This window comes from Panthera tigris, chromosome X (genome assembly GCF_018350195.1).
Source record: "Panthera tigris isolate Pti1 chromosome X, P.tigris_Pti1_mat1.1, whole genome shotgun sequence".
Lineage (NCBI taxonomy): Eukaryota > Metazoa > Chordata > Mammalia > Carnivora > Felidae > Panthera > Panthera tigris.
In genome coordinates, this window is record NC_056677.1 from 84,118,817 (window position 1) to 84,135,400 (window position 16,584).

The window sequence follows — 16,584 nt, forward strand, 5'->3', positions numbered from 1 at the left end:
AAGATGATTGCAATAATTTATCCAATTATGGAAGACAATTACAAATTATATGTTAGGATTAATATAGACTAGAAATTGTTGACTGTAATTTAAAAATTCATATTACCTTTGTTGTAATTAAAAACCATATCTGTTTAAATCTTTCTTTTTACCAGATGTTTCAATTACTACCAAAGTAAATATAAAGGATTCATAGATTCTTTGGGACGAGAAATACTAACTACTTGATAAGGCAGGATTTTAAGCCTAGAATGAAGTAGCATCAAAACATTTTGCTTTGCTGACAGTTTTCTTTGCTTGCAGTCCTTTTGTCATTAAAGATATATTTGACTAGTCTTAGAGCTTGAAAAATTATTTTACTGTTGAGCAGGGAACCATAGAAAATTTAGAGTGAGTAATTCAGCTGTCACACTTGAAACCTAAAGGTACAATTTGAAATTACACATCGACTGTTACACTAATGAGCTTACTCATAAAATTTTGCTGCATACTGCAAAAAATTTGGCAGAGGTTTGATTTAATTCTGTCTCCTTGCCACAATTACTGATTATAATATAAATATATTAAATGCTGTTGTCCATGAAAAATATGGAATAAGAATTATTAAACATTTTTAGCTTGAAATATATTATCAGTTATAAAATGGAAAAAGAATGGTCTGATAAATATACAGGAGCCCACACAGTTAATTCTGATGTACATCTACAGCTCTAATCCCATATCTCCAATTGACTACTTGACATTTCCACTTGGATGACCTTATTATTTAATGTACCTGTTATTTGATGCTGATTCCTTGGTCAGTAATGTAACTTCCAATTACAGTGTTTCCATGGGAAAAAAATAGACTCCACTTTGTGACATGTCTTATGGTGTAGTGAATAAAAACTATTATCATTTCGAAGGACATTTGTACTTGCTTCTTTCATTATCAGTACAAACTCTCCATATCCGAAATTGCACTCTTCTCTCATTCCAAACTCTCTGCAAGGCAGGACGGTTGGGCATAGTTGAAAGCACTGGACTTTTGTCCTACTTTGGATACCGCCGCTAGCCGTGTGACCCTCCCTAGACATCATTTTTCCTTATTTGTAAAATGAGGGTGTTGTAGTGGAAGATCTGTAACATTGCTTCAGGTCTCTTGCTATAAAAGTTGGAAGTCATCAAGTGCATACCCTGGATGGGTTGGTTGTATGACTGAAATGTGGCCAGTTTTCTTCTGGTTTCAACAAATGGTCATCTCTTATCCATTCAGTTATCAAAGAGCCTTGTAGGGGCACCTGGCTGGCTCAGTCGTTAGAGCATGCGACTCTTGATCTCAGGGTTGTAAGTTGGAGCCCCACATTGGGTGTAGAGATTACTTAAAAATAAAATCTTAAAAAAACAGTCCTGTAAATTGTTTTGTATTTTCCCTATTTATTCCCATTTTCTTTGCATTTTTGTTAATCTTAGTCCAAGTGTAGATCAAATAAGAACTTCCTGTGTAATTCCATTCTTTTATCACTCTAATTTATCCCCATATTGCTTTTTAGCTCATCTTCCCTCAAGACCAGTTACATCAAGTTACTTCTACTTAGAAAATGTTACTGGCCTACTTCTCTGTATCATATAACAGCTTGTTCATCCATTGACCTTTCAAATCCGTAGCACTGATTTTCTGTTTTAATTATATTGGTCTCATTAATCTCATCCTTTTTTTTTTAAATTTGTGTATTTACCAGGTTATTCTCCTTACCTGAATGCCTTCTCCTTTTCCCCATTCTGCCATTCTGAGACTACCTTGTGAAACTTCACCCACTTTAGCAACAGGTGTCATTCTGTGATGGCTTCTTGTCCTTTTCAAAGGGTACAAAACCGTGGCAAGAAATGGAAAAAGGAAAACACATCTGTGTATGGAGTATTGCCATGTGCCAGGCTTATTACCTCATTTGAATTTCTTAGCAGTCTTTTGAGATGGGTGGCCTTAATCATAACTCTGGGGCTCTAAGAAGAGAACTAACCTCTACAAGATCACATGGCTAGTGAGCAGTTATAGCCGGGATTTGAACTTTGGCATCTGTTTACTTCTCCCTGACAAAAAAAAAAAATGCCAAAGAACCATTAGTTGCCTTTTTTTACAGCCCCCCTGCAAACAAACACATAAACAGTACTAAAGGCACAAATTTAAGTGTTTAACATATAGTCTACTACCTAGCAGAAGTTCGCTAAAGATTTAGATGAAAATTCTTCTTAAATTTTGAGGGTATACATATTTTGTTAGTTCCTTTACCTAGTTTATCAAAGGAGCTTGAAGTAAGGGAAGGCTTTCATATGATAAGGACTGTTTCTTTTTGTTTTAGAAACCCCAGGGAGATCTTTTATGTAGTAGTATTGTGATTTGAACTCTTTCAAAGGGAAAATAGCAGGATATTTTCTTTTTTAAATGTTTATTTATTTAGGGAAAGACAGCATTTACCAGTGGGGAAGGGACAGAGAGAGAGAGAGAGAGAGAGAGAGAGAGAGAGAGAGAATGAGAGAGAATATCCCTTTGTGCTGTCAGCACAGAGCCTGACGCGGGACTCAATCTCAATTAACTGTGGGATCGTGACCTGAGCCAAAATCAAGAGTTGGACACTTAACTGATTGGGCCACCCAGAAGCCCCAAAACATTTTCTTTTTTGACATTAAAGGCTGAAAGATGGCCTTCATGTGTGCATTCAGCAGTTATTCTTTCATGACATTGACTAGATAACATCAGGGCTAAAGGTGAATGAACAAGTCAAGCAGTGTTAATTAATGAGGGCTTTTAATGTTTATTTTTCAGAGAAAGAGAGCATGCGTGCCTGAGGGTGGGAGGGGCAGAGAGAGAGGGAGACAGAGGATCCGAAGCATGCTCTGCGGTGTCAGTGCAGAGCCTGATATGGGGCTTGAACTCACAAACTGAGATCATGACCTGAACCGAAGTTGAATGGTCAACTGACTAAGCCACCCAGGCATCCCAATTAATGAGTTTTTAATGGAAGTCATACAAATTGTTGGTAGTCATTTATGCACTTGGATTCATCAGCAACTGTTAAAGTGAAAATGTGTTTTTTTGACAATAGTAGCTTAGATAATTTCATTCTAAGCCTTATGGTCACTTTGCATAGTGATCTCAACCCCATATTTGTGTCTTCATTAGGTTATTCTATGCATCTCACTCCCTGTGCCTGCCCTCTTGTAGCTCTCCCAAGCTTTAATCTTGTAGCTTTAACTCACTGCTAGATATTTCCACTGATGATCTGTCATTTCATACCTAGCATTTGTCATTTGATATTTTGTATAATTGTATGTTTGTGTTATTATATTCTCTTCCCCAGTGGAGAATAAAGTTTTAGTGTAAGGACCATGACAAAAAAATTCTTTGAGTCCTCTGTACTTATCAGAGTGCTATGGGTGCAGTAGGAGGCCAAATGTGTGTGATTGCAGTAATCTTCATGGCTAAACTAGCTTTTCCCTTTTGGTAACTTCAAAAGCCTAGTTATCATCCAGAGTTCATATATCATTGCAAAGGACAACAACAACCAAAAGGTGTTATTTTGTACCTTGTAAAAATGAAAGCATTGTCTTTGAAAGCTACGTATTCCTTGTAGAAGAAATTATCTTTTTGATGAATGACTTAAACTTACTTATTTTCGAGAGAGAGAGCAAGAGAGAGAGAGCACATAAGTGTGAGCTTGGGAGAGGGGCAGAGGGAGAGAGAGAAAGAATTTTAAGCAGGCTCCATGCTCAGCATGGAGCCCAGTGTGGGGGCTCGATCCCACAATCCTGAGATCATGACCTGAGCCAAAATCAGAGTCAGATGCTCAACCGACTGAGCCACCCATACATCCCTTTATTTATTTATTTATTTTTAGAAGTTTATTTATTTAAGTAATCTTTACATGCAACATGGGGCTCAAACTCGTGACCCCAAGATCAAGAGTCACATGCTCCTCTGACTAAGCCAGCCAAGTGCCCCTAAACACATTTATTTAAAATTAAATCCATTTTGACTTTTGAAGGTGATAGATCTATTACCTTGATTGTGGTGATGGTTTCATGGGTATATACATATGTCCAAAGTCCTCAAATTGTCTATATTAGTTATGTACAGTTCTTTGTATCACTTATAATTCAATAAAGCTGGTAAAAAATTAAATCCATTCTAACTGGCTTTTAACAGGCAGTATAAAATTATAACACATAATTCTGGTGTTCATCTCACTTCAAACTAATTTTCTGTGTATTAGGCTTGCTTGCTTTTCTCCTTTGTCTACACATTGTCTCAACATTTTTTTCTGATTTTTCTTTTATAATACTTCTGATCTTTAAAATGTTTTGTTACATATTAACAGCATATTTTAAATACTTTTAATTGCCTTGAGGTTATTAATACTGACTTGAGCACAAGGACCATGGCTTATCTGTCTTCATATTGGCAGTATGTCTAGCATAGTGTTGGGCAAAGAGCCAGGTAGTAGCAGATCACTCAAGTCTCCTGAGATGGAGACCAGTGTTACTTATTCATCATGCTGTGTGTGCCCTAGCCTACATTCACATTGTGAATTAAAAACCCTAATGATGATTGACTCTTAAATTAGCAGTTATTAACAAGTCTTGATTATGATTTTAAACTTTTGGAAAATATCTTTCATTGAATAAGTTACTATCTACAAAGAATATGTTGATGTTGCTGCTTTGTGTAATATTGGAGGGATCAGAAGTAATGTCTTCTCATTCTGTATTTGTCATTAAAAAATAATTTTTAATCAGTATGAAGTGCGTTGTAATATTTAAAATGTATTTTTGAAAAATTTTGCTTTTCCTACCCCCTTCTTATTTTTATAGTTACCGGGCAGTGACATTGCCAGTGGGAGTGATGTACTTTCTGATGTCATACCCAGTATTCCGAGTTCACCTTGCCTGCTTCCTAAAAAGAAAAACAAGCACCAGAATTTAGATGAACTTCCTTGGAGTGCAATGACAAATGATGAGCAGGTAGGGATCTTGACATTTCTTTATATAAAGTAGGCTTCACACCCAACACAGAGCCCAGTGTGGGGCTTGAACTCAACGACCCCAGGATCACGACCTGAGCTGAGATCAAGAGTCAGATGCTGAGCTGACTGCACCACCCAGGCATCCCAGGATCTTAACATTCTTAATTGAAAGCATATATGTAGAGAATATGTGAAATTCAGTATATTGCCTATTTAAAGTTACTGGGTAAATGTGGATTGCTTAGTAAAATCTGAATTTGAGTTTTAACTGTTTTGCAGGGAACAAATAAAATATTTAAGTGCTTTTGATATTTGAAACACGTTATAAATGAAACACTAAAATATCAGGTTTTGACATTGATGTTTATTATAATTTTTTATCATATAGGTGGAATATATTGAGTATTTGAGTCGTAAAGTCAGTACGGAGATGGGTCTTCGGGAGCAACTTGATATTATTAAAATAATTGATCCTTCTGCTCAAATCTCCCCTACAGACAGTGAGTTTATTATTGAACTTAACTGTCTCACAGATGAAAAACTGAAGCAGGTATGTAAAGAAAATACAGATTATACAAGTATTAAGAAAACTGTTATTTTATAACATGTAGACTGGAATAATCATGTTAAAATACACAAATAATTAAGGTCCAGATCACTGCTGTGAAATGTAATATTAGAAAAAATGATGGCAGTATTTGAGAGCACATGGTTGTAAGGTTTTAGGTACATCTCACCTGGCAGTACCTTTCTGGGTTCATGTGGATCTAGAAACTGCTGTTTAGTTGTGTAGGCTTTGAAACTTGATTTCACCACTTAAGGGGTGGTTATGCTATTTGCTTCTTCTAATTCAACTTAAAAAAGAACGATTGACAGAATCAGAATACTGATTATTGAGGGCTGTCTATACTTCAGTGAACATCTGAGTTGAGGGATTTGAGTAGTCCTGTGAAGTAATTGATCCTGGCTAGGGTAAAACGTAAATTTCCTTCTGCTATTCTGAAATATGCATTTCTGGCATCTTCTAAATATAGCCTTTACTGCTCTATTTTTCTCTGGTACATAGCTGAATGAATACTTACGTTCTACTTTCATTTTTTAAAGAATTTTTTTTTTGCATTTATCATTACTTACAAAAATTTTTTATTTCATTTCTCTCAACAGACATATTATTATTTTCTATATTCCAGCTCATTTTTCATTAGTGTTGAAATTGATGCCTTGCATTTGAAGACAGGTACCATGGGCCCCTAGCTAAGATTTAGGAAACACCCTAATCTTCAATATATTCAGCAACTTAAATCATATTAAGTGGAGATCTTTAAAACATGCCTAATCTGATCTATTTTATTGTTAATTTCTCTGAGTGTTATTTTCTTATAATCCTAAATTCTGGAGGCCAGTAGCCTTCCATTGACTGATTATATTATATGTTTTTAAAATATAGCTCAGTGATCAATATTCTACGATTTTGACATTGTCAATTTTTCTGGTACTTGTTTCTACATTGAGAAATTTCTTTTGTCCTTATATTCTACTTATGTACATCTGTAGCACTTTTTTATTTGATTTATTTATCTAACAATATTAAGTGTCTATCATGTATTAAGTTATAGGATAAAAAACACTTTAACAAATGATCGTTGTCTTTATAGAGCCTACAACTCAAGAAAGAGTCAAACAAATCAACCTGGATTACAATCCAAGTTCATAAATCATTATTCAATAAATGTTAATTTTATTTCTTCATAATTACTGTCTTTCACTTTCTATTTGTTAAGCATCTAGTTCCAAGGTTTTTTTTTTTCTGGTATACTCATCAAAAGCAAGAAATGAACATAGTTACAGTATTATTAAATAATCTACAGACTGTATTCAGGTTACACCAGTTTTTCTACTAATACCTTGTTTTATCCCAGGATCCAATCCAATCTTTTTTTATAAAGTTTTTATTTAAATTCTAGCTAACATACTAACTTCAGGTGAAATACTAATTTCAGGTGTACAATTTAGTAATTCAATACTTACATACAACACCCAGTGCTCATCATAACAAGTGCAATCCGTAATCCCCATCACCTGTTTAACCCATCCCCCCACCCCACTCCCCTCTGGTAGCCATCAGGTTGTTCTCTATGGTTAAGAGTCTATTTCTTGGTTTGCCTCTTTTTCCCTTAGCCCATTTTTGTTTTTTAAGTTCCACATATGAGTAAAATCATATGGTATTTGTCTTTCTCTGACTGACTTGTTTTGCTTAGCATAATACTCTCTAGCTCCATCCATGTTGCACATAGCAAGATTTCATTCTTTTTTATGGCCCAGTAATATTCCTGTGTGTGTGTGTGTGTGTGTGTGTGTGTACACATACCATATCATATTTATCCATTCTTCAGTCAGTGGACATTAGGGCTGTTTCCATAATTTGGCTGTTGTAGACAATGCTGCAGTAAACATTGGGGTGCATTGTATCCCTTTGAATTAGTAGTTTTGTATTCTTTGGGTAAGTACCTAGTACTGCAATTGCTGGATCATGGGACAGTTCTATTTTTAATTTTGGGGGGACCTTCCATACTGTTTTCCACAGTGGCTGCACCAGTTTGCAATCCCATAAAGAGTACAGGAGGGTTTGCCTTTCTTCACATCCTCACCAACACTTGTTGTTTCTTATGTTGTTGATTTTAGCCGTTTTGACAGGGGTGAGGTGACATCTCCTTGTAGTTTTGACTTGCATTTCCTTGATGAGGAGTACATCTGTAGCACTTTGGATAATCTTTTACTTTATGTACAATATTCTTCTTTTCTCCAGTATTTTGAGGGAGAATGTCAAGGAACACTAACCAGATTTTGTCTGTGTGTTCCAAGGTCAGAAACTATATCAAGGAGCATAGCCCTCGCCAACGGCCTGCAAGAGAGGCCTGGAAGAGAAGCAACTTTAGTTGTGCGAGCACCAGTGGAGTGAGCGGTGCCAGCGCCAGCGCCAGCAGCAGCAGTGCCAGCATGGTCAGTTCTGCAAGCAGCAGTGGGTCCAGTGTTGGAAACTCTGCTTCAAACTCCAGTGCCAACATGAGTCGAGCACACAGTGACAGCAACTTGTCTGCAAGTGCAGCAGAGCGGATTCGGGATTCAAAAGTAAAATGTCTAATCAATACAAAACTTTACCTTTCAATATTAATATTAGTACTCCTTCATATAAATTTCTTGAAGAGTTAAAATTATCTTGCTCTCTAGATGCCGGTGGATTTTGGCTTTAATTGAACAAGCAGGCTACTCTGCTGTTGAGTAAAGCCTTTTAGGCTGAGTACTTTGAAATACCGTTTTGACCCACAACCATATCACATTCAATTTTATCTGATTTTTGTGTCTGTTTTTAAGTAAGATAAATTGATGGAAATAGTGAGTGAGTCTCAAGATTGCAATATTGACTGCAAGTCACTACTGAGCAGATCTCACTATGTTGCTGATGTTGCTGTCTATTAGCTCCTAAGAATGTTCTGCATGTCTTGTGTGTGTGTGTGTGTGTGTGAAATGTTCTGTTAACTTTGAGTGTTTGTTCTTAGATCTTTTAAAAATGTAATAACACCTTCTCTAACTTCTGCCTATTCACAGTTGAGAAATTCTTGGTAATATTATTGGTCATGTAAAAAATAGGGAGGTATTAGTGCATATAGAATGGTTTTGTGATAGTGAGGGGAGTTCAGTTCCTTGCAGTGGGTACAGTTTGGAGCCAACTTAACAATGGTAAGAGTATCTCTGTAACTCTTTGGTAACCCAGTGGTGACTAGAAGATACACAGTGATTCCTTCCCTGGCTTTTACCAAAGTAGCAGAAACATAGCCAGCTTTGTTGGTTGCCAGGGGATTCTTCTGGATATGTGGTCATTCCTTTTTTGCATCACTTCACCAGTGACAAGGAATAGAGTACCCACTGGGTTTCTAATGGGTTTTTAAGATGGTATTTGCCTAATATGAAAAAGACATGATTCTTTCCCAGCTGTTGTAAAATTGCTAGTGCTTTCAGATGAAAGACACCTTAAAAGCATAAACATTAGAGATTTTCGCAGTGTTCTCTACATTTATATTTAGTATTGTTCACTGTGTATTCACTCCGCAGTGACACCAGTGTACCTTAATTTGGTAAAAAAAAAAAAAAAAGGCTTTGAAATGATTGATTATCTGTAACTAGTCAAAATGATCAGATGTCCACCCTTCCTAAGATTCACTGGACAAATACCATAAAAATAGAATCTTGAAGAATCATTTTCAAGTCTAAGCCAGTGGCTCACTTACTGGAACCAGGATCATACTGCAGAGGAATTTGAACATCTCTAAGAATTCTGAAAATACAGAATTTGATCCATAAAATACTCTGGGGTGGATATGGCAAAACTGAACCTTACTGATTGAGAAATTTTTATTTTGGCAGAAGCGATCCAAGCAGCGGAAGTTACAGCAGAAGGCCTTACGCAAGAGGCAGCTGAAAGAGCAGAGGCAGGCTCGGAAGGAGAGGCTCAGTGGGCTCTTCCTCAATGAAGAAGTGCTGTCCTTGAAAGTGACTGAGGAAGACCATGAAGCAGATGTAGATGTTTTGATGTAATAAGGGTGAATTTTTCAGCATTCTTTCTAAGCATTAAAGTATTCTCCTTTTATTTGTTTACATGCATCTTGACCAAACTTTTGGTTAGGGCTGTGCTGATATACCATTAATAATTTAGGCCAGTGGTTCTCAGCAGGTGGTCCCTAGACCAGCAGCCTCAGCATCACCTGAGAAGTTGTTAGAAAGGCATACTACCAGGCTCCATCCCAGATGCAGTGAATCATAAACTCTGGGTGAGGGGCCCAGCATTGTGTTTAACAAGCACCAGGTTCTTCTGCTGCACGCTCTACTTTTAAGAATCACTAATTTAGTAAATGTTTTCACTATTTAGACTTTAGGGTGGCTAAGTAGGCTTTTTCAAGAACTAGTACTTTTACAGTTTAGAAGATTTCAAGGTACTGCTGACAAGTAGCTTATTATGTCAGTATAGGTACATATGTCCGGATCATAATTCAGTTTTCCTTCTTAATGTTACAATTTTTTAGTTTGCTTTTTATAAGGGCCATAGCATAAGTCTCAATTCCTAGTGGAAATCTTGTTTTGAGGTTGTGGGTGTGGGGTGTAGATTGCTGTTTATAATAGTGCCTTCATTAGGTTTAGTTTTGTTTTCATTTATTATTAACTCAAAGGTGTAAAAATAGGCCCTAATGTCTTTCCTGTTAGGTTTGTTTCTGTTTTTCACTTTATGTAAATTCAGAATCCTTTCTGTAAGTGATGACTACTGAGGAAATAATGTTAGTAGTAGTTGAACTTCAGACTTGATGCTATATAGATTAATATTCAAATAGAGAAGGCAATTAAGCAAAACAGCCAATTCTGCTTTTCCATGGCTTTCTGAAATTTTAGTCTGTGAAACTGTCTCAAGTTCTTTTTGAAAGTCACTTTTTTTTTCCAGCACTACTCTAATTTTTAAATATTTGGTATAACAGCTTCTGGCATGTGAACAGGCTAATGTTCAAAGTTAACTAAAGAAAACCCTTACAGTTCTAAACTTCTCTATAAATCGCTAGAAATACACGGAGCAGTGTGATATAGAAAAAAAAACCTTCGTTTGTTGGCTACTGATAGAAGTCTAATTTTAGATGTGAAATCATGGGTTTTCTATAAATGTTTTCATGGAGAGTTTGTTATCATGAACATTAGAAGTAGTATTATTTCTTTTCTTCTACCACATGTCTTTAAACATTCACATGGGTTAAAGAAGATGGAAACTGATACTACTGACAATCAAGCTGCTTTCTGACTTTCATAATTTTTATTGTGGATAACTTTTGGGAGGTAATCATGATTCTGTAGGAGGAACTGTAATCAATATTTTTTTAAACTCTAGAGTCAGAGGTTATGTGATAGGATCTTTACTTTTTTAAACTATCATATCAAGTGGCTCATTAAGAAAACGATTAATGACTTAAATTTTTAATTCTCAGTTGATATAAAGGCTTTTAACCTTTGCTTACAATCATGTGTTTTGAAATTTTGATTTTACTCTAGTTCCTTGAAGGTTAAAGAATTGAAACTGAGGATAAAAATTGATGTATTGCAGCTTTGCTGAGGTCTGTGGTATGGTTTTAAGATTTTGAAGACTACTAAGTTCATACTTTAAATTTTGCTAAAATATAAAAGTATATGTATATGGTTTTCAGTTGGAGTACTCCTTTGACTTTCCTCTTACCCTTTCTTTGATGCTCCTAACTTGTTTAGAGGGCCCAAAAAGAGCTTAGGGATAGACCTCAGAATACTTTGAGGAAGGTGGAAAGGGTCAACCTCATTGTGTCTTCCTTCCAAGTCTAGGAAGAGTAAATGGAGAGAAGAGCAAATGCAGCTGAATTCTCTGCCTGCTCTTAGCAAAAGCAAAATTCCAGAGAATGACTTGTCTGTTCTCTCCCTATTCTTCCCAGGAAAGTAGGCCACTTCTGGAGACCATAGAGCAACATTTATCTGTTTGGAAACAATTGACAATGACCAGTAAAAGAAAATCCTAACAGGGTCATGATATAATACGACCATTTTTTTCACTCTCCCAACAATTACATAGTCTTATTACCTTAGATTTAACTTAAGTCACTATTAAACAAGTTTACCAAAGCACCACAAAGCCAGTTTTAAAAGTTTATAAAGATTTGAATGTTTATAGTAAAGTATGCCATGAGATTTTGCGTAAATTTGGATGTCATGTCTTTACAGTACTATAAACTAGAGATTGCCTATAAAGTTGGTTTGAAGGAGACTGAAAATAATTCTTCTGATTGAAGGGAAAAAAAATAAAACAAGTTGGCTTGCTTGTGATGTGGAAGAGGGAGATTACAAAATCTCTCTCCATCTTCTCCCCCCCCCAAAAAAAACAGCATAAAAAGATAAAAAAGTTCTTGTGTTTGTTAACATGCTGTACTGTACTTTTTTTCTGTTTTAATGTCTCATGTAGATAATTCAAGTTTGAATTATTTCTTCCCTGGAATAAGTCATAATTTATTCAGTCTGACATATCTCTGAGTTTAAGACAAATCCAACTGAGCATTTTTCCTGTTTATAAATCCAAACTAACAAATTAATAAAAATGTGAGACTTATTTGCTCTAGTGTCAGTGTCATCTGTAGAGAATTGACACTGGAGTAAATAAGTGTCTCCCCTTTAAACATAACCTTTGTTAACTTAGGGCATGATAAAGTCCCCTCAAGTTTTTCAAAAACATTTTATTAGAGACCTTGTATGTATGTTAATTGTACCTCAATAAAACTGGAAGAAAAAAAAAGAGTTTTTGTACAAGTCTATGAGACCCCAGCACAGCTTTTCAAAGTATGGACCTTGAATTAAACAAAATGGCATATCTTTTTCTATAGTTTTGCAACTGAATCAAAGTAAGGCAATGTAGTATAATGTTTAGTGGAATTTAAAGGGCTAATTCATTCTGCCCTAACAACTTACAATAAAATAGCACTTTTTTTCATGAGACTTGTCTCACTTTTTTGTTAGGCTGTGGCAGTTTTGTCCATTTCCTCAGCCCTTTGGGTTGACCAGATATTGCTGAATTAATCCCAGAAACTGACTTGTAATTTAATGACTCTACAGTTTGAACAGACATCTCATTTATTTAGCTCCTTAAAAGTGCTAATTGCCACTTAAAGGAGAAATTCCAAGAAACTTCTGTATAAAGGTATCCAGATTCTGGTGAGCTTTAAAAATTGTGAAATTAATGAAATGTCTTCATATTTAAGCCAAAAATGTTAGTATATGACAAATATAGAAGTCTTGTTTCCAGATTCCTTAGCAGAGATTTTTGTTCATGGCTTAATTTATAACCTCATGTGCCTTAAAGGTTAACTCTGTACTTTTTCTCAATATCAAGCTTTTTCAATCTCAAAAGTAATCTAAAAATATAATTTGTTTTATAAAATGTCCATACTGTTGGATATCAGTAAGCAAAAACATTAAATTAAATCTGATTAATCAATGGTGATAGAGTGTGTAATAAAACAAGAACCTTTCAGGTCTTAAATTTCATTTATATAACATTATTTTTGGCCCAGCTAGGTCATTGAAGGACACTGAAAGTTATCTGAAGTATAGCTTAATGTATTCTCTCATTTTTTCCCATGAAAAAGGTCATAAGCCAGAATGCTTTTTTAAAACCAGATAATTCTTAGTATCTGGGAAGATCATTTTAAAGGCAAAAGTAGTTCAAGAACATAGATTATAGAACAACTTGACTCTCTCATTACTTTAGGCATTCTTTGCATTCATTTCTGTAATAGCTGGAACACTCCCCTCCCCTTTAACAAATTACTTTTTAGCTCAAGAAAATGTTTGCTTAGAATGGGAGAAGTTAGTTAAAGTCAGTATATAATTTGAGACAGTTGATGGGAAAATTCCCAGTTGCATTCAAATATAGTATTGATATTGAGCACACTGACATTGAACATGTCTGAACTTAGAGATAAATCTAATCCTTAAAAGGACTATTAGTTAGAAAATAAGTATCTGTATACACATGTACTGTGGTAACTTTGGATTCGTTTTAAGTCTGACAAAGTAAGATAAATTCTATCTTTACAATGAAATTATGCTGAGTGGGTGAGAGAGAAATATTTAGACCTAGACATTTCTGTCAGCATAGTATCTAGAACATAGCTCCTTAGAATTTTAGCTTAATTCTCATTTCTTTGGAAAGTAATTTACTTTTTCCAAAGGCTTAGAAGGAACTCTAAAAATTTCTCTAATTAACTGGCAATTAATAGGGTACAGAAGTTGCATGCTATAGCTTCAGATCTCAGTTGACTCACTAAAATTTTATTTTCACATTTTCTCTAATATTAAAATTATTTTGAGCCCCTCTCACAGTTTATATTTTCAATTCAGGTTATTAATATTTTAACCTAGATCACATGATGCTAAGTTAATTTTTAATTTGACATTCATACTGAACTCTGAAAAACGGGTTTGTTCTTGTCTTATTTCAGAATACAGTATTTTTCCTTTATTGTCAAGTTTGTTACATCTTTGTGGTCAATGGAACCTGTGGAAATCTGTGTTCTTTTTTTTTTTTTTGTGGTGAGGGATATGGGTAGAAAAGAGAATTGCTCTAATCATACATACGCATTTTAAAGGTAGTTGTAGAATTAATATGTATAAATGACATGTTAACACTTACCTACTCTGGATTGTTCTAAGGAACAGTGGCCTGAAGCCATGGCTTGTTTTCTGGAGCTGCTTGCTCTTCAATAGTAGCTGACCAATTGGATTTAAGTTTAGACTTTGGAGTTAGGTTATCTAGCTGAGGCTTTTAGGAATGAAGCAGACTATGTCTGTTCCTGTAGTGAATCAATTTAATTTCCTCTTTGACTACTCTAATTTGGGTATAAGTATTATCCATTCTAAATCTTTGTGTTGGGAGTTTAATTGGACTGTTGTCAAAAGCTATTAAAAAAGCTAAACACAAATATATGTAAAACACTTCACAAATGTTTAAAATTTTCACTTTTTTTTTTTAGTTTCAAAGGTTAGTTATGTAGCATCAATATCATAACCAAAGCAAGTAGGAAGTTGACTGGTTTGGAGATTCTTCAAGTAGTCTTCAATACTGTAACACTTCAGATTGTTAACCAGGATTTTTGTCCTGTATTTCTGCTAAATGTATTACTATATTAATGCACTTTTGTATATATAACTGTCTCTGTACATTCTGTACTTACTGCAGTGTATATAAAAGCTGTTTTTCCTGAAGCTGTAGGGGAAAAGCAATAGCTGTAACACAAGTTGTTTCTATTTTGAGTTCCTTCTTGTACTTGAAAGTAGTGGTTCTGTAGTTAATTCTAAATGTGTATGTATGGTTGTAATTAAAACTGGCAATGTGGCAGACCTGTCTTTTGAAGCTGAATATCAGACTGAACAGTGTTGTTTTGGCTATTGAAAACTCTTGTAGCATTTTAATTGTTTCTTTTGATGTACCATGGGTTTCTACAAAACCCACGCCTTCTTACTTACTACTTTATACTTCTGAATCTACTCCTTTACATATTACATCCCAGAACATTTATCAACAGAGAAAATTAGGTCTCCTCTCTTTTGCTCACAGTTTGGTTAAGATTCCATAAACTTGTTTTGTTAAAGCCCCAATTTCCCAAATGTCATTGACAAATCATTTTTTTTTTTCTGGGGAGATAAGATTTCTAGGGAGATTAGTAATCATAGTAAGTTGAAAATTAGGTCTAAATTTTGTTTATAGAAAATCAGATTTATTTTCCTTATATATTAATCTAGAAACTTTTTATGTTATAATTATATGAAAGAAATGTCTGAGCAGTTTTACATAGTTTCAGAAGCAATTCAACTTTCAGCAGCAACTTTATCTCTTGCCACTAGAGGGAGGTCTGTGTTTGCTCTCCTTTGGAAAATCTCTTAGCTGCTTTTCTTTCGTTTTTAATTTCAGAGGTTGGAATCCACCTCATTTTCAAAATCCCTTTTGTGATATTACTTTCATTTGTTAGTGAAAGGTAAGTTAATTGAGCTTGTTTAATAAAGCAAATCTAACGCTTTTATGTAATCTTCAATTTTTAATAAATGTGAGTTAGATATTAAGTGAAACGTGTGTGTGTGTGTGTGTGTGTGTTTTTCTTAGATACTTTAGAACTGTACTGTCCATTATAACCACTATCCATATGTGGCTATTTAAATAAATTAAATAAAATTTAGTTCCTTGGTCCCATTAGCAACACTTCAAGTGTCCACTAACCACGTATGGCAAAAGACTACTGTGTTGGTAACTCCAGTGTACAGAACATCTTTACTATCATGGGAAGTTATACTGGACAGTACAGTCTAGAGATTTGATGGTTTATGTAGTGACCACTGTCATCATTTTACCACTGAACCATACTCAGTGATTCAAAACTGCTTCACACAGTTAACTGTTGTAGGTGATTGGTGTGGGAGGGAGAGCAAGCTGTGTTTCACTTTTTTACTTCATTAAATCTACTACCAAAGTTGAGACTTCGGTGATTTAGTGGAGAAATATCTCAAATATCGAGCATTTCACTTGAGCTCTGAATAAGATTTCTTAAAGACTCCATTTTAAAAAATTGCTTAGAGGGTTTCTTTATTCTTGTGATGTAAGAGTCTTAATAGAGTAATGGAGCCACTGTTACTTGGGACTGACAATCCTCTCCCCTCTCCCCATCAGTCTGAATCTTATGGTTAAGTGGTATTTTTATATTACATTATCTGTGTTTCTTAGTAATAGATTGATGGGTATTAGATTTAGGTACAATGTTATTTCCCTTCATAATGGGTAAGTAACATTTTTAACATTCCAGTTTATGCATTTGGTCACCAGGATCCCATTATATTCTTTTTTTTTCAGATTTGTCTTATAAAAATTGTCAAGTAAGACAGCAAAATGAATCCCCACATACCCATATTTACTTCCACTCTTGCCTTATGCCAATCTTGTTTCTTTTGACCTCCACCCCCAGAAACTCCCCTTACCTCAACTCCCAAC

At 35.0% G+C, this 16,584-nt stretch overlaps 1 protein-coding gene across 1 annotated transcript in view; it reads left to right on the forward strand.

Annotated features, from left to right (window-relative positions):
- FAM199X (family with sequence similarity 199, X-linked) overlaps positions 1–15,665 on the forward strand; it is a 28,883-nt gene extending 13,218 nt beyond the window's left edge. The window contains exons 3-6 of the mRNA XM_007086425.3: positions 4,849–4,998; positions 5,389–5,550; positions 7,863–8,129; positions 9,423–15,665. Coding sequence (XP_007086487.1) covers positions 4,849–4,998; positions 5,389–5,550; positions 7,863–8,129; positions 9,423–9,593 — 750 coding nt within the window. The 3' untranslated portion in view covers positions 9,594–15,665. The remainder of the gene's footprint in view (positions 1–4,848; positions 4,999–5,388; positions 5,551–7,862; positions 8,130–9,422) is intronic.
- Positions 15,666–16,584: the final 919 nt, after the last annotated feature.